Below are 24,944 nucleotides of genomic sequence, written 5' to 3' on the forward strand. Positions count from 1 at the left end.
AGTTTTCGGCAATCAATGATGTCAGATTTGCGAATGTTAGGATATGGCAAAAATTGCATGTGACAAGAAGAACATTGAATATGAATGAATGAATATCACTTAAATACATGGGGGGATAGCCTTGGAATTAAAAAAAAATAAGTCTGTGTTACTTTTGCATACCTTCCAGTAAAAACCAATAAAAATCGGACCCGTTTCGCAGATTATTATCAGTAGCAAACGCAGACTTGCGGACAGAAAATAATTTAAATTTTTTTATTTATATTTTTGCTATAAGTAAAGCAATAATGGAGCGTCAGTGACTCAGGGGTTAGCACTTGACTTGCAATCTGCAGATCTTGGGTTCGAATCCCGCCATGTACCAATGTGTTTTTCGATTCTCGATTTACTTACTCCGCTGGCGCAGCGACCCAAAGTGGGTCTTGGCCTCCGACACAAGAGATCGCCAGACTTGTCTGTCCTGTGCCTTCTCCTGCCATTCCATCGCTTGTAGCTCCAGCAGGTCTAGCTCTACAGCGTCACGCCAGCGGTATCTAGGTCGGCCGATAGGTCGGCGGCCAGTCGGGGTCCCGAGATACGCTGCTTTGGCATTCCGATCTTCCCCCATCCTCATAAGGTGGCCAAGTCATCGGAGTCTGTGAGCTTTGGCTTCTCCTAGGATATTCGGCTCGCCCACCAGCGTCTCGATTTACATATGTACATTTATCCGACGTTCTTACGGTGGAGGAAAACATCGTGATGCAACCAGCACATATCTGAGAAGAAAATCAAATTCGTGGTTGACTATGACCTACTCACCATTAACTTAGGGTAAGCTCCCAGCCTCAATGCGGATAGAGCGGATGATGATTATGATGGATGACAGTGATACAACCCGCAACGACAATATTTATTGGGTGCTACAATAGGCCTCACTCAGTGAAATACCACGACCACACCAGAAGACAGGCGTGAAGTGGAAACAATTTCGCGTACAGTCTGATGAGTGCGCGTGCCGGAGGTCTAATTTTAGTCCTCTTTCCCTTTCCACCTTTTTCTTATTACGAAAGGATGGGACGGGGAAGTGGATTTGGCTGAAGAGGGGACGCATAGGATGGGGAAATATCCTTGCTGTGCGTCCCCTTTTCCGTTGATTCAAGGTAGGCGACGCATCTGCATTTGCAGATGTTTATGGGCAACGGTCCCCTCGCTATTTCGGAGAATACAGGTGGCCGTTTGCTCGTTTGCCACCTTTTGATATATAATATATATATATATATATATATATATATATATATATATATATATATATATATATATATATATATATATATATATATATATATTTTTAGAGAATTGTTAGTCAAGATCATCTCGAGCGTATTGCGCGCTAAAGTTCCCAAAACCAAGTGACAGATAGCTGTAGTGAGGCGACGTAAGCGTTGATATTTGACATGTCTAGTGCTGCGCCGATACACCGGCACAGTGTTGATTTTTGTCTCTAACAGTTCGGCCATCCTGCATTTCCTTCGTCCTCGAAGGAGTATTGATCCTTGCTGCATCGTTTTACACGCTGTCCCAAGCGCCATGAAAAGCCAGAACACCTCCAAGAAAAAGGACCTAAAAGCAAATCAGCCCCGTAGGCAGAAAATATAGCCCCGTAGGCAAACATATAGCCCCGTAGGCAAAACATATAGCCCCGTAGGCAAACATATAGCCCCGTAGGCACAACTTAGCCCCGTAGGCAAAACATATAGCCCCGTAGGCACAACTTAGCCCCGTAGGCAAAACATATAGCCCCGTAGGCACAACTTAGCCCCGTAGGCAAAACATATAGCCCCGTAGGCAAAACACAGCCCCGTAGGCAAAACATACGCCCGGAGGCAACATATACGCCCTGAGGCTAAACATACGCCCCATAGGCAATCTTTGATTTTCTTTTATCAATCATGTGCTGAAATAAAAGTTTTATTAATCATACGCCCCATAGGCAAAACATACGCCCGGAGGCAACATATACGCCCTGAGGCTAAACATACGCCCCATAGGCAATCTTTGATTTTCTTTTATCAATCATGTGCTGAAATAAAAGTTTTATTAATCATACGCCCCATAGGCAAAACATACGCCCGGAGGCAACATATACGCCCTGAGGCTAAACATACGCCCCATAGGCAATCTTTGATTTTCTTTTATCAATCATGTGCTGGAATAAAAGTTTTATTAATCATACGCCCCATAGGCAAAACATACGCCCGGAGGCAACATATACGCCCTGAGGCTAAACATACGCCCCATAGGCAATCTTTGATTTTTTTTTTTAAATCGATCATGAGTCTGAAATAAATTTATCATTATTATTATTTTTACTACCATGTCAAATACCTGGCATTCCGTGCACCCTGTACTCCATGACATCTATACCCATCAAGACTCTCTACAGGTTCGCGGCCTCGGCCTGCTCACGACAGGCACTTCACAAGCGCCACTGCTAACGACAGGCACTTTACAAGCGCACTGCTCACCACACGCGTTTCACTGGTGCGCTGATTGTAGATAGGCACCGCTCAGGCGCGCTGATTGTAGACAGGCACCGCTCAGGCGCGCTGATCGTAAACAGGCACCGCTCAGGCGCGCTGATTGTAGATAGGCACCGCTCAGGCGCGCTGATCGTAAACAGGCACCGCTCAGGCGCGCTGATTGTAGACAGGCACCGCTCAGGCGCGCTGATCGTAAACAGGCACCGCTCAGGCGCGCTGATTGTAGATAGGCACCGCTCAGGCGCGCTGATCGTAAATAGGCACCGCTCAGGCGCGCTGATTGTAGACAGGCACCGCTCAGGCGCGCTGATCGTAAACAGGCACCGCTCAGGCGCGCTGCTCTCGACACGCGCTTCAATGGCGCGCTGCTCGCGACACGCGCTTCAATGGCGCGCTGCTCGCGACACGCGCTTCACTGGCGCTCTGCTCTCGACACGCGCTTCAATGGCGCGCTGCTCGCGACACGCGCTTCACTGGCGCTCTGCTCCCGACACGCGCTTCAATGGCGCGCTGCTCGCGACACGCGCTTCACTGGCGCTCTGCTCTCGACACGCGCTTCAATGGCGCGCTGCTCGCGACACGCGCTTCAATCGCGCGCTGCTCGCGACACGCGCTTCAATCGCGCGCTGCTCGCGACACGCGCTTCAATCGCGTGCTTCTCGCGATATGCGCAGGTTCGGACCCTTAGGCGGTAACTCGATCTACACGATTTCTCTTGTCATCTCAAACACCAAGTATCTTTATGGATCTATAACATTCATCACATGACCATGTAGGGCAAGCATGTCATGACATACCAAACAATAAAATCAAGTTTTAATTCAGAAGTATCCTGGTGACACACAAATTAAAATAAACTGAACTTAGAAAGGACATCAATGACTTAAGATATTTAAGAATAAACTGATTCTGATCTATATTCTCAATTTCAGTTGTTAGGAAAATTCTTTAAATTAATTGAAAAGCCTGATCTTATTAAACATCAACACTAAAAATATAAAAAATTTGGTTTGATCTTACCGCAGTACAAATTGAATAAGTATTATACCAATAATGGCTTGAGCAATCATGCTATCTGTCATATTACATGACATGTGACATGCCAATCCCAAGTTTGTCATAATAAAATTTTACTGAATCCTCACCTTTTGGTTTAACTTAATTGGCATGTTCCCTAGTCTGAACTACTACTACTGTAAACGCTTGAATTAAATTTGTCATCAACTGACATAATGAATACATGGGGTCCTCCATTCATATTTTGGCAATGCATGCAACAATACAATGCAACTAATCTTTGCCTTGCAATTGCATTTTAACATCCTTTCATCTCATGCATATTTGTCACAGCTTCAAAATTATATTCCACATAATACACCACTGACTGTGTATTTTAGTTTTTGTACCAACTACTTTAATACCTCAATTTGACTGTCTTTTCTCTTTATTCCTCTTTGTGTGTCTTAAAATACAGAAAAGTATTTTTAGTTATCCTGTTAAATTATAACATAACTTGTAGTCTTTAAAAGTACTGTCTTAAAGCCAACAGTATATTTAAATATTCTACACAAAACTTTTATCTTTTAACCAAATTATAATCTTAATATTAAAATGTATGATTCATAATATTTTACACACCACTTTTGTGTCTCAACATAAATCATACCTTGTTTTAAAATGAAAGGCACTTTTATTTAAATATTTTACACATAACTTTTGTGTCTTGACAAACCATAAAACCAAACATACAACCAAACCTTTAAATCAAACATTAAAATAGAAATAAACACAACAAATCTTGATTTTGTGTTTTCAAGCCAATGGTCTTTTCATGGTCTGTTAATGAAACAATTTTCGTAATATGACTTTAGGAAAATGTTTTCAAGTCTTTTAGAAATCACCAAATTAAGAAATCAGTAAATAATTTGGTACAGATAATTAGAAACATGGAACAATCTCACCAAATATGAAGATTTTCACGCTGGTGTGCGTTTTAAGTTTACCGTTTACTCGAAGTTCTCAATATCCTTACAAATTTTAAAAATCTTACTCTCCGGTAAACAATACGATTCTTTTATGCAACAAAATCACTTTGTGAGTTTGGGTAATATCCCTCTTCTGAACTTTTAGAGAATTGTTAGTCAAGATCATCTCGAGCGTATTGCGCGCTAAAGTTCCCAAAACCAAGTGACAGATAGCTGTAGTGAGGCGACGTAAGCGTTGATATTTGACATGTCTAGTGCTGCGCCGATACACCGGCACAGTGTTGATTTTTGTCTCTAACAATATATATATATATATATATCTGATATCCTCACACTTTCTCCCTTTTTATGTTGCTATCACTTTCTCTCGAAAAGGTAATTAAATAAAACAATAAGTAAAAATATGAAAATGTAAAAAGCATGTTTTATTTAACACATTGTATTGTGTGGCCAAGGAATTATAGGTATATTCGCTATTCAGTTAGTATTGTATATACATACTAGTACATAAAATTACAATAAGAGCTAATATTTGATGTATGTCTTGCTATGACATTATTCAACCGAATTGCTTTGCAATAAACAAATGGTTCACCTAAATGGGGAGGAAATAAACATCCTCAACTATATATAAAATTCTGTAATAAAACATTGGTAGATAGATTAAAGTCCAAACAACAGTGACAGTGGTATAACTCCCAAAAACATCAGTTGCACGAATTGGTCTGCTCGCCCGGTGAAATAACACGACCACACAGAAGACAGGCGTCAAGTGGAAGTAATACCGCGTAATCTAAAAGCTGGGCACTGTTCAATGTTACGAAGTGTAGTAAAATCGCATCGAGCGCCTCGTAGCTGTAACACTACGTCCGTAACACTAAGTACAGACTGTGTGAATGCTCGCCGTGTAACATGTTACATATCACTTCGTAACGTTGGTAAGTACCCAACTTAAAGTTTCACAGTTTATGGCCACAGGATCAGATAAATTTGTCGGTATACTGTTTTCGTCGGATGAATCATTAAAACAGCTTAGGTTTAAGTTATCACGTAGGTCTTGGTATCGTGACCCTCCGCTGCGACTTGACTGGTCACCCAATCGTAGAATGAAGGGACATTTACGTAAACGCCGGGGACTTCCTTGTTACCGCACGATAACCCCCACGAGACCATGCCGTAGACAGCGTAACTGTTCTGCGGAGAGAAAATATTAGATTATTTACGTTTTTAACAGTGGAAGACGTCAGCAACAACATCTATTTCACGAATGGACCGGCTCAAGCGGTGCAATACAACACAGAAAACAGGTTGTCAAGTGAAAGTTATTCCGAGTTTCATCTGATGAGTCTGTATGTCAGAGGCCATATTCTAGCCTTTCTTCAATTTTCCGTGGCCGTTTTCTCGTTTGCAACCTTATACCAAAAAACTTGTTTAATTTATTGAACTGGTACCATTACTGGTAGTTTATGACACCATGACATGACATGAAATATGATATGACATAAGTAAAGTGTTGGCATTTTAACATGAACGAATTACACATGACAGCAACAAATACAAATACAAATATACTTTATTGTGCACTATCATGGAGTTACAAAAAAAGAAAGTACAACAGGATTTACACAAAAGGCGGTCTTATCGCTAAGCAGCGATCTCTGCCAGACAATATTTGGGTAGAAATTAAGCTAAGTAAACCAAATCGGTAGAGTTCACACGAACAGTGACAAGAAATATAAATAAAAACAATAGAAATATTAATAAGAGAAAATAAAATAATACAATATTTCAGTAATATATAGCCAAATTAGAGCTGCAGATAGTGATCTTTGACATGTTTTTTAAACGATTCAATACTTTTACTGAGAGGTAAGGAGTTCCATAGTTTCACAGCGTAAACCGTGAACGATTTTGAGTAGAAAGAAGAAGTGTGTGAAGGAGTAAGAAGAGAAAAGTTTGTACTAGAACGCAAGGTGTGCTCATGAGTGAGATATGTAAACTTAAAACGTTCTTTCAAATAATGTGGAGCAAGTGGATTGAACAGTATATTATATAAAGTAGAAAGAATGTGAGCAACTTTAAATATAAATGTGGATCCTTTCATTGGTAAAGCCTAGGAAGAGATGCATTGCGTGAAATGGGATTAATTCATTAATTAAAAGGGCGACAGGGATAAATAACAGACCGACCTGGTAGAAAACACAAAGAGTAAGGACAAAGAGACGATGGACATTTTTGACAATTTGCAATTTTGTACTACTAGACTTAGATTGATGAGTAGCATATTGTCTTTTTAAATGCTTAACTTTATTAGTATAAAAAACTAACTTTAATACGACAAACGAGTGAGGATCCTCCATCGCCTTTGCATGTGTCTACACCCTGTTCACCTCCGGCGCATATGAAGGACGAGTGCAATCTGAACAGAGGACCGAGGCGTGTCTTCTTTAACTTTGACTCACAATCGTTGTGGTCCAGTATTCCAAGTTTAACCTGCCAACACAAGGTCAAGTATAAGTTTTATCAATTATCATGGCAGCTTATTACGGTGAAGGAAAACATCTTGATGTAACCAGCACATATCTGCAAAGAAATTCAAATACCAGCCCACATTTAGCCAGCGCGATTGCTTTTGAAAAATTTCAGGGGCCTAAGGACCTTAATATAGATTTAGGCATTGTCATACAGACGACCACGCGTGGTCATAATAGAGTGTACCAGCATACGAACCTTCTTTAGAACAGATGCGTATACATTTTTGTTATTAAAGTTATTGGCTCCCCAGCCCATACTGAAGCAAGTCGCGTTGACGGGAGGTGGTCTTCTGTCCAAGCATCCTAGCGCAATGTTAGGATACTGACTATCCATTACGACAGGTCTTTCCAAGAACAACAGAGCGATATCGTTGTACAATGATGCTGTAACAAATATCCTCATATTAAAAAACAAAGACTAACCGTCGTTTTCTGAGACTAAAATCCCCATTTAAATAATATTGTTATCTCTGTTTAGTCAAATATAATGATAGGGATGACGATATGCTTTATGTAGAAGTATAGTTCTCAGAAATCAACGGTAAGTGCTTTAAATTATTTGCAAAGGAATTTACTGGCTCTTATGCATTATTGCTTTGTTCAAACTAAAACAACACATTTTATTACTTACTTCTTACTAATATTATAAATGAGAATGTTTGGATGGATGGACGGATGTGTTTTAGAAAGTAAGGACAGTTCTACAGAACGAGTTAACGGATCTTGATGAAATTTGACATAGATGTAGAACATAGTCAGGAAGAGGACAAAGGTTACTAAGTTTTTTTAATTCCGCGTGAACGGAGTCCCGGACGACAGCTAGTAGAATCAATCAATATAGTAAAAAAACATTTCTAAAAGAAAAGAAAATTATCGAATAGTTAAAGGAAGCAGATAAGAGTTGTGCCCGATTGGGACAGCCAGTGGAGGGATTTCTTGAACTCCTTTTACATCCTATAAGAGAATTCAATTATATTAACGGCTCGGGATATTGCACGAGTCGCTGCAAAGTACACAATGTTGTAACTAGCGGAGTAGGAATGCGCGGGGAGGGCACTGCGCATCGCGCATTTAATTTGGAGCCACTAAGATATTTGAAAAGACGTATACCGTAATTTTTTTTATGCGCAATGTCTCGTGAGGAATTACGCTTTAAAGATACTTACGCCTGAAATAATTCTGATGAACTACAATTTTAGCAACATTTACTTCTTGGTGTTCATATTCTTCGTCTTGTGTGTTTGTGTCCCAATCACCAGCTCGGATTTTTAACTGTTTAAAATAAAAGAGAAATTGATTTTTGATGTGGCAACATTGAAAATCCAAACCTACAATGTTTTCGCAATGACATGAATGATACAGTATACACCGACAAGAATATCCTATCAATTCGATTGCAATATTTTAATTTACATGCATTTTTCCGGTAATCATACTAATATTAAAAATGCGAATGTTTGGATGGATGAATATTTGTTTGAAGGTATCTCCAGAACGGCTAAACGGATCTCGATGAAATTTGGCATAAATGTTGTTTTTTTACCTTCCTGTTCACTTTTAATTTGTTCAACTTTTTTTGAATTATTTTTATACTTTCCCTTTTCTTATCAATTGTTTTTATTCTCTTCGCGATTTTGATACTATTGTTTTTGCTGTCTATTTGCGAAAACTATAAAAACATAGTTTTCCAGTTAAATAAATAAATAAATAAATAAATAAATTTAGAACGTAGTCTGGAAGAACACATAGGCTATTAATTAATTTTTTCTAATTGCGCACGGACGAAGTCACGGGCGACAGCTAGTTAACAAAAAAACTGTGGAAACGTACAATACAAGATGTACTTACTTCTTCTGGTTGCATTCCCGCAACATTATGAGCCACTGTCATAACAACTGATGGATGTATAAGAGTGCCACCTCCTTTGTAATTATTTTTATTCCATTTTTCTCCTTCTACATGACGTCTATTTGACAAAAATATACAGATTACTTTCAATTGGATTTAAAAAAAGAACTTTTCTTATATATTTTTCTATTTTTTATTTTTCGTGTCAATTTAAGGCCTTTCGTACACAAGGCAATGGAAATCGTCGAAACTAATCTATCTATATATTTAAAAGAAAGTTGTGTTAGTTACGCCATTTATAACTCAAGAACGGCTGAATCGATTTGACTGAAAATTGGTGGGCAGGTAGCTTAGAACCAGGAAACGGACATAGGATAATTTTTACCCCGTTTTCTATTTTTTTTTATTTCGCGCGGACGGAGTCGCGGGTAAAAGCTAGTATTATATAATTGTGTCGTATAGGGAATATATGACAACTGCATAGATTAGCACCGCCATCTTGAAAATTGCAGCGATTTTAATCACGACAATCTCGAAAAATTGGTTAAGAGTCTTTACTCGACTTTTCTTTGGCACGACAGATAGAAACATCGGTGACGAGCGCTAAGTATTAAATGTATTGCGTAAGACACTTTGCAATTAAAATCATCGGGTTCCGAAGATTTTCCTTGTGTACCAAAGGCCTTAAGTTAGACAACTTGTTGAAAATGTCTATAGGCAGCGATCACATTTCTGATTTAACGATTTGAGGCAACTTTACAACAATCAACTTGGAGATTCTTTAAATCTCCAAATTGATTGTCGTTAGGTTGCCTTTCTGGACAGAGGAAAGAATGTACAAAAATATTTCCTATACATCCTATGCTGCACAATATCTACCTCTATATTTTCTTTAATAGAAAATGGTAGAAGGGGGGAGAGAACTAGAATTAACATCCAGAAAATCAGACGAAATGTGCGGTTACTGCGTACTTGCGTCTTCCGTGTGATCATATTGCATCAATCCATAAATCTTACCTAAGTACAGCGACCATCCATGGATATTCACCAAAGTCGGCATACACTTTATTATCAGGTGATAGAGGTGTATCATCGTCGCTCATCCTGGGAGTATCGCCAAATATATTTATTCCTGGATTGCTTATCCCACACTTGCCTGTCTTTGTTTTCTTGTCAAACACGAGAGGTATGTTCAAATCAGTAGGGCTAATCGCCTTATCATCAGTTGAAGCGGCAATAGGCGGTACAGTTGTCGTTGTGGTCACTTTTTTTGGTTCTTCATTTATTTGGTTACGTCGACAACAAACATCCAATAACTTCGCACAAGCTCCACCTATTCTGTAATAGATACGATCGAAAGATTCGATTAACAGAAAAACAAACGCATATACCTCAAAATATGACAAAATGTTTAGGCTTAATCAAAAATGCATTAATGTCGATAGCATGGAATTTCAATTTAAACTTTAAGAACAATGTCAATACTACGGATTTCAAATTGACTAAAGATGTCATTAGTACGAATGTTTAATTGATAGTAGGAGGCAAGTCACGAAAAGATTTTCAGTCTGAATAACCAATGCTAACAAACCTGACGTCTATTATAGTATAGCCATCTTCAATAATAGTCTTAGAGTCCTGATCGCAAAGATAATACTTCACACATAAGCCCGGAAATCCATCCTCTGTTGTGCAGTTCTCAACTGAAAAAAAATAAAAAACATATTATTAACAATTAAGTAATGTTAGTTATACAGATAAAAAAAGAAAAGATTTGATTGTTTGTTTCTTTACATTGTAGAGGTTCCGAAACTACTAAACCCCTTTCCCTTCCCACCTTTTTCTTATAAGGAAAGGATGACAAGGAAAAGTGGATTTGACAGAAGAGAGGACGCATAGGATGTGGATACATCCTCTTTCTGTTCATCCCCTCCTCTGTCGGTTAGAAGTACGCATCTGTAATTGCGGATGTTTATGAACAGAGGTCGCTTCGCTATGTAGGCGCGTATTCAGGTGCCCGCTTGCTCGTTTGTCACCTTACGATGAAAAAAATCCGATTTTAAAAATTCTTTCTCTGTTTCGCGAGCAACAGTTGGTTTATTTATATAAGTAAATTTACCTTGAGGCTCGTCTTCTCCAGCTTTTGATACAATTCCTAAAAATTACAATTCACTTTAGTTCATTCATCTTACAGCCAAGAAAAATTACTTTATCACCGCATAACTCCACTGCAGTGACACTTGTCGCATATTGTCACACCTTTCTTTCTATTTGACAAATGGGGACTATAATAGAAGCGTTACCGCTTGGTTTGTTAAAGTAGAGTTCTTTTCAAATATATTTGCAGCTCAAGGTCATCGGCGCACTGCACAATGTACAGCCCCGCATCCCGCTACGCCCAGATACCCGCAAACATTGAATTATGCGCTGCAACTCGCACGAAGTAAAGAACCACCAAGATATCTGCAAACTACTGTACTTTTGTGATGGCCTTGAACCTAAATGACTGAACCGATTTTGACAAATGAGGTGCCATTCGATTCGTATTCTTCCCCTTAGTGTCATATTCAGTTTTGTAGCAAATAGAACTAGTAACTAACCTGTAGTTTCACTTAAAGTAGGATCGAGATTCACGTAGCCATCGCTAGCCTCGTTTTGCAGTACTACCGCCATGGCGTTGTCATCGCTCGACTGGCCCGCAGTTAGGCAGAAAGGCGACACTAGCGCCACGAATAAAAATATAAACCTGGCAAAAATATGATTGAGTTATCCTTTGTTTCGATCCAAAACCGAAATTAATACCCACATGGTCATATAAAATGACATACAAAAAAAACATGACAGCTACAGTACTTAACTCTTTGTTATTTGACAAGTGACACTTTTTCTCTCATAATTTAGTTTGAATTATGCCCACCGCGTCAGATATCCTTGTCGGCTTCTTAGTCTAAGCAAATAATAATACATAATGCTCTATGCTTGTCGGTCTATAACTTGTCATTTTTGATCTTGCACATAATTTTCAATGCCGAAGTAGGTATTATATATTTTCTGACAGAAAAAACCGCGATCTTACCGGGTCAAATAATTCTGCCGGACTATATGCAAGAAATGAAAGGGTAACTGATGACATTTTGCAATTTACGTGTTTAATCGAATCGAGATTGTCTACTTTTAAACATTATTAGATTTCCTTTATCTATGGGCCTATTATGATTTAATTCCTAGTAAGAAAATAAAAGAGTGTGAAAATAAGCCTAGTGCGCAATGTCATCCTTTTAGCACATCCATCCATCCAGACATGCGCATTTTAATATTAAGATAAATTATTTATAAGTTCATTTTGCCTGCACTTGCCATTTGACAAAGTCAGATAAATATAAGGTCAATAAGTTATCTTATTCCGCTTGAATTAAGTATGTATATAGATTTGATTTTTTTATATCTATTCATATTGTGAGTACACACTTTCATTTTTGATGGCAAAAGATGGCAAACAAACAAGCAGCCACTTGAATTAGCTATTTTTAAATTCCTATGCATCCATTACTCTGCATATCACCTCTCCTTCCTATACAGTCTTATAAGAAAAGAGTGAGAAGGGAAAGAGGACTAAAATTAGGCCTCTTAAGGCCCCCACCAACGGTTCCCGCCTTGTCGTGGCGGTGGGGCTCTAGTAACCGTGGTCGCCTCCCACGGTGAAGCTAAGAGGAACCAGGGTCGGCCTAGCGTGCAGGACCGGTCGTCTAGGGCCGGGACTAGACTGGTCTAGCGTGCAGGGCCGACCCACCCGGAGGAGGCTGCGAGAGGCGGACTGTGGTGGGTCCGCCTGGTCGCCTCCCACGGTGAAGCTAAGAGGAACCAGGGTCGGTCTAGCGTGCCTCGGAGCAGGCCTGGAGGTGGGGCCGCGGGGGGTGTGGGTGGGTACTGGTTTATCCTGCCCCCTGCAGCCCACGTGGCCGGATGTGTGGTGGGGCCGCGGGGGGTACTGGCATATCCAGCCCCTCCGCGGCCCGGTTGGGTCAACGGCGGGACCCGCCATCGGACCCGCCGATGGTGGCTGGGGAGGCGGGGGTAAAACCCCGCCTCTCCGGCTTCCATAGCCCTGTGGTGACAGGTTCGGGGGGACCTGTCACCCGCTTCGAAGGGCCAGGAGGAAGGCGCGCCTTCGTTCCGGCGTGCCTCCCCAATGGAGGTTGGTGGGATCAACCCACCCCAGTGGTGGAGCTGCTGCGGCGGCTGGCGCAGACGGGGCCGCGGAAGAGTGCGAAAGCGTGCCCGTAGCCTCGTCACCATGCGCAGGAGGAACAGAGGTGGTTTAGTGGGTATGCTCCCATTAGGGGAGAGAATCTCACATAACTCCGTGTCCCCCTTCGGGACACGGCGTATGCATAAAGCATTCCCCTCTTTAAAAAAAAAAAAAGCCTCTTAAGGCAAATTAGGTTGAATTTGGTGAAGAAGAGCAACAAAAAAACTTTGATTACGAATAATGATCGAATTTTGAACAATTTTAACTAAACAATATTTATTATATACTAGCTGTCGCCCGCGACTCCGACCGCGCGGATTTGAAAATAAACGTAATAAGAAGCCTATGTGTTCTTCCAACCTATGCTCTACATCTGTATCAAATTTCATCAAGATCCGTTGAGCCGTTCCAGAGATACCTTCAAACAAACATCCATCCATCTATCCAAACATTCGCATTTATCATTTTAGTAACATTTATATGCCTATCATTAAAACTATAATACATAAAACTAAAATCAAAGCCTTAAAATTAAAAAAAAATTACCTCATTTCTGTTTGACAGCTGTCACAGAATAAAAATAAGACTTTAGGCGCGAAACGACCTCCTAGGTCGACGAGGACGCGCAAACTGAATTAATTTGAACAGGAAAATTGCTCACATCTGGCATTTAAAAAAACTACACACATAAAAAATCTTATCACCAAGAATTTACGCTGGGAAAAACATAATTTATATTTAAGAATTATTGATGTTACAAACAAATATTTTTATTGCAGTTTTTAAAAAATTGTGTTGAAATTATTGGACTGGAAATGTACCTAGAATACTTGACGTTATACCCATACGAGTAAACTAAAATACATGACTATAACATATGCCTATATATGACTGTTTGTATTTATATAAAATCCATAGTGAATTATGTTCTTGGGTATGGCTTAACCTTTTGCTAACAGAAGCTAGATGTCCCTATGGTTTCAACGGGTGCCGATAAAACTGTCTTTATCCCTATTTATCTACTATCGGTGTTTTTTTTTAACATTATCTGTGTAATATTATTAATGTTATAATAACCACAAGAACAATCTTTATATGCATGACCCATAACCTTAGCAAAAACCCACTGTGAATAAAACTTTAGGTAATAATTTATTCATAGTGATGTACTTGTCCACTGCATCGCTCTAACTTTATTGTCGTATGATTTAAATAATTTTTAACAAAACAACTTTCTTATAAAATAGTGAAATTCACCGGTCACTTTACTATTGTTGTATTTGACATCTTGACGGCTCTTAACTTCGTGCGAGTCGCTGCGCAGAACACAATTTTAGGTGTGTTGGGGCGTAGCGGGATGAATAAATCTGTATTATGAAAATTGCACGTTAAAATCTTTATATATATAAAAATCTTGTGTCACGATGTATGTTGCCATTAAACTCCAAAACTACTGAACCGATTTCAATCAAATTTCACATGTACCCGTATTTTGGTCTAACTTACTGGATAGAATAGTTATCATCTCAATTATTCGCTTATGTCGTGAATGTAAACGTGTAAAATGTATCAATTAATTATTTCCTAAGCAAGTGTTTATTTACTGTTTAGTTTAATGAAGTTCTCATAGATGGCGGTGTACATTGATTCATCGTACATTGCTTCTTAATCTTACTAATATTACAAATGCGAAAGTTTACATGGATGGATGTTTGTTAGAACGTATCTCCGGAACGGCTCAACGGATCTTGATAAAATTTCGCACAGATGTAAGACATAGTCTGGAAGAACACATAGGCTACTTATTAAGTTTTTTTTTATTCCGCGCAGACGGAGTCACGGGCGACAGCTAGTGTTTTATAAAGTTATAAACCGGTTTCTGTGAATCTGTTGGCGAGAGTGAATCACATCTGTTCAACATCACTATGGTAGATACATTTTGATCAGTCACAATTTTGTTTTCAACGCAAACGTTGTGTCGTTTAAAACTTGAATAATGTTTTAAAATAATTCAAATAAAATTAAACAGTTTTGTGAATGGTTCAATTAATTTTAGACAACTGTGATAAGGTTATTCTTTTTTTTTTAATTTGTGTTTTTCTTGTATTTATGTGCATGGATATTAAAATATTTTCTTCATGTTTATATCCGAGTAATGTTTATAGCCCGTATGTACATTCTTAACAGCGAAATTTGCCACAGATATAGATTACTGTCCGGAATAGCGCAAAGGCTTACTGTTTTTTTTTTATTCCGCGATCACGAAATCTTTGCTAAAAAATTTAGTCATATTAAAAGATTTTACAGTATAACCTATTATCATCTATAATATTGTAAACAAAACAACATAATTTGTAGGAAATTTCAATACTTATGTGTACAAGGAAAATTATTTTTAATATTTAATAATACCTCGTCAATTTATCTTACATTGATAGTTATTTATAACCGAACTAAATGTCGCCCGCGACTTCTTCTGCGCGGAATTAAAACAAAAACGTAATAAGTAGCTTATGTGTTATTCCAGATTATGTTCTATATTTATGTCAAATTTCATTGAGATCTGTTGAGAGCTGTTCTGGGTATATCAAACAAACATTCATCTAAACATTAGCATAGTATAATATTTGTAACCTTTGAATTAATATTTATAAAACACAAAAACATGAGTTGTCATTTTTAAAATTAAATGAGCGCCTAACAGGTGCACAAACTTTGCGGATTTACGTAATTGCTACCAATTTTTTTTTCAATAAAAAATATTCTCTTTCTCTGCGTATCCTCCTCTGTCAGTTAAAGTTAAGCAACACATCTGTAATTGCGGATGTTTATGGACAGCGGTCACTTCGCTATTTCGAGGAATTCATGTAGCCGCTTGCTCGACAAATTTCTCCACAATATAATTAAAAATAATATTGCCTTTTACAGATGGCGAGAGCTGCATTTTTTATCTTCTTACTTGGCCTATGTCAAGCGCAAGTGAATGGTATTTAAATATTTAATAAGTAAATAACTTTGGTCACTTAATTAATGTGCCTAAGTTTAGATCTCGTATTAATTCTACATTAAGGGAGATAAAATTACAGACTTTTTTTCAACTCACAGGAGTGAGATGTTAAAATACTTGATTTATATGCGTCCACTTCTTCGTCGATTAAAGCGATCACTTCGCTACTTCATGAATTCAAGTAGCCGCTTACTTGTTTACCTTATAATATAAAAAAATCTCTATCAGACGTTATAGCTGTTAACGCATAACCTCTTACACACAATCTTTTCATCTCCAAAACAAATGCGATTAGATTAACATACTTTCTTCGGTCTTCTTCTACTTTTATACCCGTCCACATTCAAACTTAATCAACTATTTCTTGATATTGACAGATGCGGACGAGGATCTAGCAAAATTACTTGAACAGATATTCGGGAAGGCGCCAACGACCAACGTATCTGGACTTCCTACTAATATACCTGCACCAATTCCAAGTTTGAAAGAAAAAGACGAAGGTACACTAACAACAGTAATAGTAACTTAAAGATGCAACAGCATACACGGATGTATCAAATGTATATATAATTTCAGTTCCAATGGTAGAATCAAATACACAATGCATGACGGCTGATGGGAGAGAAGGGTCATGTACAGTACCATCGGGTTGTACCAAAATACTCTCACCACTTAGAAAAAGGTAAGGCTAGAATATAAACTGCAGAAATAACTATATACATTCGAACTTGGATAGTCATTATCAGGTCCCAACGAACAATCTCTAGAGAGAAACCGAGAAACTCGGGTTTCTAGGTAGGTCCGGATGTGTTATTCATCGTCTACCTGTTCTTATTCCACTCGTGTAGGGTAAGTACAACAGTTTTCGTCCTCCAGAGTGGGAAGAGGAGGTGGATTTGATGAAGGAGGAGATGCATAGGAAGGTTAAATATTCTCTTTTTGTGCGTCTCCTCTTTCGTCGATTGAGGGTAGGCAACGCATCTGCAATTGCGAATGTCTATGGGCAGCGGTCGCTTCGCCATTTCGGCGAATTCATGTGGCCGCTTGCTCGTTTGCCATCTTGTAATATAAAAAAATAAAAAAAATCTGTTCATACAAACAAATACAGAAAGAGCAATTCGATTGATGTTCCCTAGAGTCAAAAAGGATCCTATTTCTAAGACTAACTAATATAGTAAGGTTCTAAAAGAAGATTTTATTATTTTATACTTTCCTCCGTTTAAAGGATAAGTAGGCTGCTTCTCTCACTATTTTTCTCCCTCGACTTCATCTCGTCTTAGGAATAAAAGGATTAGGGGGTACTTCAGAGCCTCTAAATTCCGACTAGTAAGCATCCACAGTCTGCGTTCTTAGTTACATTTGCCGTGCGATGCTGTCATCGGCGGGCTCGGTTATTCCCCCCAGTGTAACTCATTACTTTTATGTTTCAGTGACAAAGGCATTTGTATTGGGGCCGATGAAATTTGTTGTGGTTTTGAAGATATATCGTTGTCCGGCGTTGAGACTGTGCCGGTAATAACTATTATATTTATAACTAGCTGTCACGTAAATTCTTCAGCATGGAATTAATAAATAGTCTATGTCACTCTTGCATACGTCAGCTGTTTTCCAATATAAGTCCCGTCCGCAAATGGGCACAGTTAATGGAAAAATTAACTTCGTTAATCGTTAAAGCGATAAATTTTCGAAAATGTAACGCTAGTTAAAGTTAATCGTTAAAAGTTAACCATACCAAAATGCATGCAAAACAAGTGAAAGATCTTTTGATGACTTTTGATAACAAAAGCGTTAACACTTTTGAAGTTAACTTAAAAGTTAATCCGTTAAGCAAAATGTTAACTTCGTTAATTAACGATTAACGAGTTAATGTTCACCTTTGGTCCCGTCAAAATCGATCCAGCCGTTTCGGAGATTAGGCGGAAGAAACGCGGACTCGACATAGACAGTTTTTTTTATTTGATAACTTAACGTGATAACTGAACTAAAAGTGCCTAACTTAAAAACATATATTTTATAGAAGTCAGGGTGCGGTTGGCGCAACGGCGATAATACTGAGATCCTGTCGGATAATACCGAATTTGCTGAGTTCCCCTGGATAGTCGCCGTACTCAAGTAAGTGATTTTTCTACTAACGAGTATTATATGCAGTACAAACTTTGTACCCCTTTTTAAAGAACCGATGAATGTTTATCGCACAGTTAAAGTTAATATGGAGAAGTACATAAAGCTATTTTTATCAAAAAGCTTTTGCCGGCGACTTCGTCCGTGCGGAATTAAAAAAAAATCTAGTAATAAATATAGTTACCCAGTAATAGTGTAGCTTCGCAACAGTGAAAAAATGTTCGGTTCGGTAGTTTCGTAGCTTATTCATTACAATACGGACGATCAAATCTTTTCTCTTTTTAATATATATAAGTATATTTGAAAAAGTAAGTCATGTTAGTCACGCCATAACTCAAGATCTGTTGAACCGATTTGGCTAAAAAATAGTGTGGATTTAGCTCAGAACCAGGAGACGAATATAGGATACTTTTTATCCCGTTTCCTTTTTTTTATTCCGCGTGGACGGAGTAACGGGCTAAACCTAGTTCAAATTTCTTTTGTTATATTAAATTATTTAATACATAGGGTAGTACCGGCAAATCCTGAGAAGCCTGAGGGTAGTAAGTTGTATTTATATACTTGCGGCGGGTCTGTGATACACCCGCGGGTAGTGCTCACTACCGCACACAACGTTTACGAGAAGAATTTAAATCTGCGAGCGCGCGCCGGCGAATGGAACACTACCTCTGAGGATGAAGTACTCCCCTATCAAGATAGGAACGTTGAGAGGATTATTATTCATGAACTTTTCAATACTAAAAGAAGTGAGTATTATAAAGAGCCACCTGCCCACCTGGCCCACCTTGCCCACCTTGCCCACATTACCCACACCTTGCCCACATTATTGTAATATTTTATATTATTGCACAAACTTTATTTTAAAAAACTTAAAGCGCCATCATAGTATATTTAAAATACAGAGTACATATGCAAAGATGGCGGTTAACGTCACATTGAACGAACTCCTTGGTTAGATCTTAACGTCAAAAACGTCACTCCATCTGTCAGATACAGGATTTTTAGGTTGTTTGACAATTTGTTCGCGAATTAGAAACTTTAAAACTATATTATCACTAACTGTCGCCCGCGACTCCGTCCGCGCGCAGTTAATATGCTTATATGACACGTTCGTAGATTTACCATAGCAGCGCCATCTATTGATTACTTACTCAACCCAGTCGAAAGGTATCGACATCTGTTAGAATAATTTGGAGTTAACAGATAATTGTGACTGTCAAATAATAACAGACAAATAATTAGCAATAAATTAAAATTGCGACTATAATTTGAGATTTAAACTATCCTATCTCTCAAGTTGGATCGAACTGCACATGGTGTGCGAATTTTATTATAATCGGTTAAGTGGTTTAGGAGTCCATTGAGGACAAACATTGTGACACGAGATTTATATATATTAAGATTGTAATCTAGACATTATATGGAACACGTTGATTTATGTTAAAACACTGAGTAATAAAAAACAACATTTTTTGTTGCGCGTCTGAATCCGATACGAAAAGGTTAGTTGACCCGGTGAGGCATAATTTTAAAATAACAAGTAAAATCATTTTCGGACTATAGCTGTCTTTGTAAAATGTGTTGATTGGAATAATTGAAGGAAATTACTCGTATTTTCCACTCTATGACTGGTATTATATTTATATCTCTTATTTTATTTCATTTCAAATTAGTGCTTAAAGTTCGTAAACAGGAAAACCTCAAACTTTGTTATCATCTGTGCTATGGATTTACTTATTTATACATACAAATGATAACTAATTCAAAACCACGAATGCTTTGCGTTGGCAATGCTATAATACAGTAACGTCACTGAACCAAACAAATTATTGCAGCGGCTAATAATTACTAGCATTTTCCTGCAACTTTGTCAACGCAGAATTAAAATGTTCCCTATAAAATTCCCGCGTTCATCATTAAAGCCGGTTGCAGACCGAAAACTAAACTATGTCACGATTAAACTAATCTATGCCAAGCAAGCTAGGCTAAGATAAGCTAGAAATAAATAGCGTGCACACCAACAGCTAAGCCAAAGCTCAGTCAGTGTTGCGTAGTTATTAGACGGACGTCGCTCACCATGAATATAATCGATGAAGAAAGTTCCGATGATGAATACGTTACACATCTATATCTATATTATCTATATATATAAAAGAAAGTCGTGTTAGTTACACCATTTATAACTCAAGAACGGCTGAATCGATTTGACTGAAAATTGGTGGGCAGGTAGCTTAGAACCAGGAATAGGACATAGGATAATTTTTACCCCGTTTTCTATTTTTTATTCCGCGCGGACGGAGTCGCGGGTAAAAGCTAGTCTATATATATAAAAGAAAGTCGTGTTAGTTACACTATTTATAACTCAAGATCGGTCGAACTGATTTAGCTGAAAATTGATGGGGAGATAGCTTAGAACTGAGAGACGGACATAGGAACTTTTTTATTTTGTGTGCATTTTTTTTATTCCGCACGGACGGAGTCGCGGGTAAAAGCTAGTAGAAAATAAAGATTAATACTGACTTATTATTATTTAAGAAAAAGACGTTCCAGTTCCAGATCTTGGATATGTTAACACATTCAATCTCGGCACACAAGTGGAGAGTTTAGAACTTTATTTTATGAGTTAGAAGATGAACATTTTCAGTTATATTATCTTGTTACAAGAGTTCAGTTTTATGATTTGTTATCATTGATTATCGGAGATATTACAAACAAATTAATAATAAATTAATCTATAACAAAGAACAGTGGACAACACACAAGGATGTGCAAAGTGTGTGCGGGGTAACGGGAGGGGCTTAGCTTAGCTTGTGTAGCTGCGCATCGGCATACACAACTAACTTAGCTTCGCATATTTTAGTTGGCTCACATAGCTTAGTTCGCATAGTTTGCGGTCTGAACACAAGTATGGAAAACTGCGTCAGCTATGCGAGCTAAGCTAAACTAACTTAGCATAGGCTCTTGGTCTGCAACCCGTATTACGTTCCATTCAAAGTCCCGCCAAAATCGGTCCAACCGTTTCGGAGATTACCCGGAACAGACAGACAGACAAAAATTTTAAAAGTTGGTTTTTCGATATTTGCTACGCAAATACAATACTAAAATGTGTACGAAATATGTTGTTTTTTTTTTCGATATTACATACAGACACTCCCATTTTATATGTAGAAGATTTAATGACTTTAAAAAAAATGTCACATAGACACTGACCCCTGTAGATGGAAAGGCTATAAGCCGTGGTTTTTAGTGATTATTCGATTATCGCCATTATGTAGCGGATGGTAGCGGTGGTAAGGATTCGAATCAATAATAGATATAGAAATAACTGTCACGTAACAACAGACGCGTTTGAGTCGGAATAAAATAAAAAACTTTTTAGGGATGCTATTTTAAAATCCATGAACGAATGTCATGTAACAGAATATATTATCAACCTGGCCTTTCTCTTCTGTAGGGTCGCCATATGTACTCTTCTATATATCTATATCGTCACTGAAGCTTTACGTTTTTTCCACAGCGAACCTATTCAACGACGTAGCACTTTTAGTACTAGACAAGCCTTTAGACTTTGTTTCTAATGTGAACTCTATTTGTCTACCTCCCGCCGGTGAGCGCGCGGTAGACGGCACCAGATGCTTCTCCGCTGGCTGGGGAAAGAAGAAGTTCGGCAAAGCAGGAGCATATCAGACGGTTCTTAAAAAGGTGAGTACATTTAAAACTGAAGATAAACTTTTGACCATCAATAAATCGTTATTAGATAAAGATCCGTCCAGTCATTCCGGAGATATCTTCAAACAAACATCCATCTATCTATACATTGGTATTTATAATATTAGTAAGGTTATTGTTAATATATTCATTTATTTATATATTTTCCTTAAAATACATTATATGTATTAAAAAAATACACCACAGACTGTGGAATTCCATTACTCAAGCAACCAGTGGTCAGGACTGTAGAGAAAGGAGATCCTCAGTATTCGCTCGGTTTCCAAAATAATTGCCATTTGTGTCGGGCCTCTAATACAACTATTTAGCTAGAGCTTGTTTCTGAGACCTAAATTCTCGTTTGAAAATATTGTTATCTTTGTTTTGTCAAAGATAAGGACAGGAATGACGATATCTTTTATACGGATATATAGGTTTCGGAATCCAATGGTGAAAGAACGGTTTTTAACGCATTCGGGTTCGTATGTAAATTCCATTGTGACGGCATATAAGTCAAAACCACTGAACCGATTTTGACTAGTGAGGTTTTCGATTCGTGTTCTTCTCCCAAGTGTCATAGAACGATCAGTTATTTTTTTGTTTTATTTAAAAATAGTATTTTAAATCAACTATATTATATATTAAATTCTTTTATGTATTTCAGGTTCAAATTCCAGTTATAGACAGGAGTAAATGTCAGAGGGAACTTCGTAAGACTAGATTGGGTCCTGTATTCAATCTGCACAATACGTTCATGTGCGCTGGTGGGGAACCTAACAAGGACACGTGCACTGGAGATGGTGGTTCACCGTTAATGTGTCCTATAAACGTAAGTGCCTTTGACCTTAATGTCTGAAATAAAAAAAAATTGCCTAATTCCTTTTCCAGATTTTTTATAATAACGAGACCTGATTTCGGACTACCTATAAACATCAACAGTAAATATAGCCCCTTTGTACACAATACATAAATCTTCGATACTAATGATTCCGAGTATCGCGTCGCGCTTCGTAGACATACCGTTGAATCGTCGACGCGAATCGTCTATTCAGTCAGTCGTAGCGTCTACATGTCATCCTCCACCATCTTAACAAGGACCACCAACCTTCAATAGTCGGAGAAGTACCTGAAGAAGAAGAAGAAAACAATTGCAGCGACTTTCCTCACGACGCTCTTAACAAACAAGTAACAAGCTACTGATTTTTTCGATAACTCTATGACATTGTATTAGTCTTTTGACGTCTAAAATCGTCGGGCTTCTAAAATTTACATCGCCTTGTGTAAGGAGGGCCTAAAGTTACAGCACTACAAGATGGCGCTAGTCTGAATCCACCCACAGCTTCAGCTAGCGTTGCCAGGCGTCCGGATAAAGCCGGACATAGGTAGGCTTTTTGATTGCGTGTCCGGCCAAAATAAACGGTTTTCCAGCTTTTGTTAGACTTTTTACATTTCTCAAACGAGAGTGTACCAGTTAATACTGCGACAAAATCCTAAATATTATAGGGTAGAAAGGTCACCCAAATGTTCGGCCAAACTGGCTGGTCTGTCCGGATAGTAGGTTTGGCGACCTGGCAAGCCTAACTTTAGCGAGTCGGTTTTTTTTCTAACACTTGTTAATTTTTGTTGCAGGGTCAGGTGGGTAGGTACACCGCTTCAGGTATGGTTGCTTGGGGCCTCGGTTGCGGAGACGCTTTGCCTGCTGTGTACGCCGATGTCGGCGCGCTCCGGCCTTGGATTGATGCCAAGATGGCGGAACTCGGCTTCGGTCAGGATTCCTACACTTATTGAATAAATCTTTTTTTTTTAAAAGTCCTTTTTATTTCCAGCGTGTACTTTAATGTAATGATATAATTAGAAGGTTTGGTATACGTTTACATTAAGATACACATTTAATGTATTACTTCAAAAAACGCTGTTTAGTTAAACACGTGTTTTAACCCTTTGACCGCCGTTGATTGATATTATTGACGTCAACGAGGTTATTTGTTTCACCATAAATATATATGACCACAATACTTTGGGTATAAGTACTTCATTAGTTATTGGTAAATATCGCATTTCGCCTACGCATTATAATGTTTCAATAACCATGATTTGTCAAAAAACCCCGCCAGGTGCTAGAGTCACGGTATAAAATGGTTGACGTATTGTTAAGCTAAAATGTATTTGAAACACTGTCTAAGTTTTTTATGGTAAGGCCTTTAAACTTTAATAGCGATTATTTTCTATATAAAATAAAAAGTAAATAAGTGGAGTCTCGCAATAAATAAAAAAAACATAAAATTCGTTTATTTCAAGCCTATATTTTTCGTTTGTAACAATCTTATAACTATGTTTCAATACAGATGCACTGTGCACATCTTCAATGACAAACTAAATATTTTAATTTCGTGGTTCGACTATACAGGGTTAATGTAGGTAGGTCTACTTATTTTTATTCTCCCCGCACAAGCGGGTATTCGAAAATCTCTCACCGCTGCGGGTACTTTTTTACTTTTTTGTTTATATTATCAATGATGTTTACGTCATCCACTGCAACGCGTATAAAGCAAGTTGTGTCGCGGGACTCGAACCCGTCGTGAACGGACACAATGAATAATAATCAGATTTATTTAATACATTCCTTTATCGCCGGCGACTCCGTCTGCGCGGAATTAAAAAAAAAACTTAATAAGTATGTGTTCTTCCACACTATGCTCTATATACCTCTATGTCAAATATCATCAAGATCCGATTGCTATGCTACCATCCAAACATTCGCATTTATAATATTAATAAAATAAGATTTAAAAATACAAACATGGTATTACAATAAAACATAGTTCATTTCAAACAATTTTATTTAATTTTTCTTTGTCCCGTTTCGTGTTATTGTACCGTCTAAAATATTTATTAATTTTACGTGAAAAAATCAATGATAACGAATATCAAATTCAATTTTTAATTATGTTTAAAACATTTTAATTAGTCATT

General features: G+C 38.0%; 2 protein-coding genes across 3 annotated transcripts; one reads left to right on the forward strand and one right to left on the reverse strand.

Moving 5' to 3' along the window:
* Nucleotides 1-4,954: 4,954 nt before the first annotated feature.
* On the reverse strand, nt 4,955-13,759 carry LOC106712966 (phenoloxidase-activating factor 2). Of its 2 annotated transcripts, XM_014505658.2 has the most exons (10): nt 13,682-13,759; nt 11,487-11,632; nt 11,006-11,041; nt 10,478-10,589; nt 9,904-10,224; nt 8,887-9,004; nt 8,205-8,310; nt 7,235-7,422; nt 6,833-6,997; nt 4,955-5,698 (listed from the first exon to the last, which is right to left on the reverse strand). In XM_014505658.2, exons 1-10 carry the CDS (start codon nt 13,684-13,686, stop codon nt 5,543-5,545), a joined length of 1,353 nt encoding a protein of 450 aa, XP_014361144.2. In that variant the 5' UTR covers nt 13,687-13,759; the 3' UTR covers nt 4,955-5,542. The 2 variants fall into 2 exon arrangements, with proteins under 2 accessions (XP_014361144.2, XP_014361151.2); XM_014505665.2 differs by lacking the exon at nt 11,006-11,041.
* A 1,310-nt stretch (nt 13,760-15,069) lies between these two features.
* Nucleotides 15,070-23,770, forward strand: LOC106713173 (phenoloxidase-activating factor 2). Its single transcript, XM_014505893.2, has 10 exons — nt 15,070-15,205; nt 16,064-16,121; nt 16,520-16,642; nt 16,719-16,824; nt 17,573-17,654; nt 18,160-18,254; nt 18,771-19,009; nt 21,781-21,965; nt 22,636-22,800; nt 23,601-23,770. The coding sequence occupies exons 1-10, from the start codon at nt 15,173-15,175 to the stop codon at nt 23,757-23,759; spliced, it is 1,245 nt and encodes a 414-aa protein (XP_014361379.2). The 5' UTR covers nt 15,070-15,172; the 3' UTR covers nt 23,760-23,770.
* The last annotated feature ends 1,174 nt before the right edge of the window (nt 23,771-24,944 follow it).

This window comes from Papilio machaon, chromosome 28 (assembly GCF_912999745.1).
Source record: "Papilio machaon chromosome 28, ilPapMach1.1, whole genome shotgun sequence".
In the NCBI taxonomy this organism is placed as follows: domain Eukaryota; kingdom Metazoa; phylum Arthropoda; class Insecta; order Lepidoptera; family Papilionidae; genus Papilio; species Papilio machaon.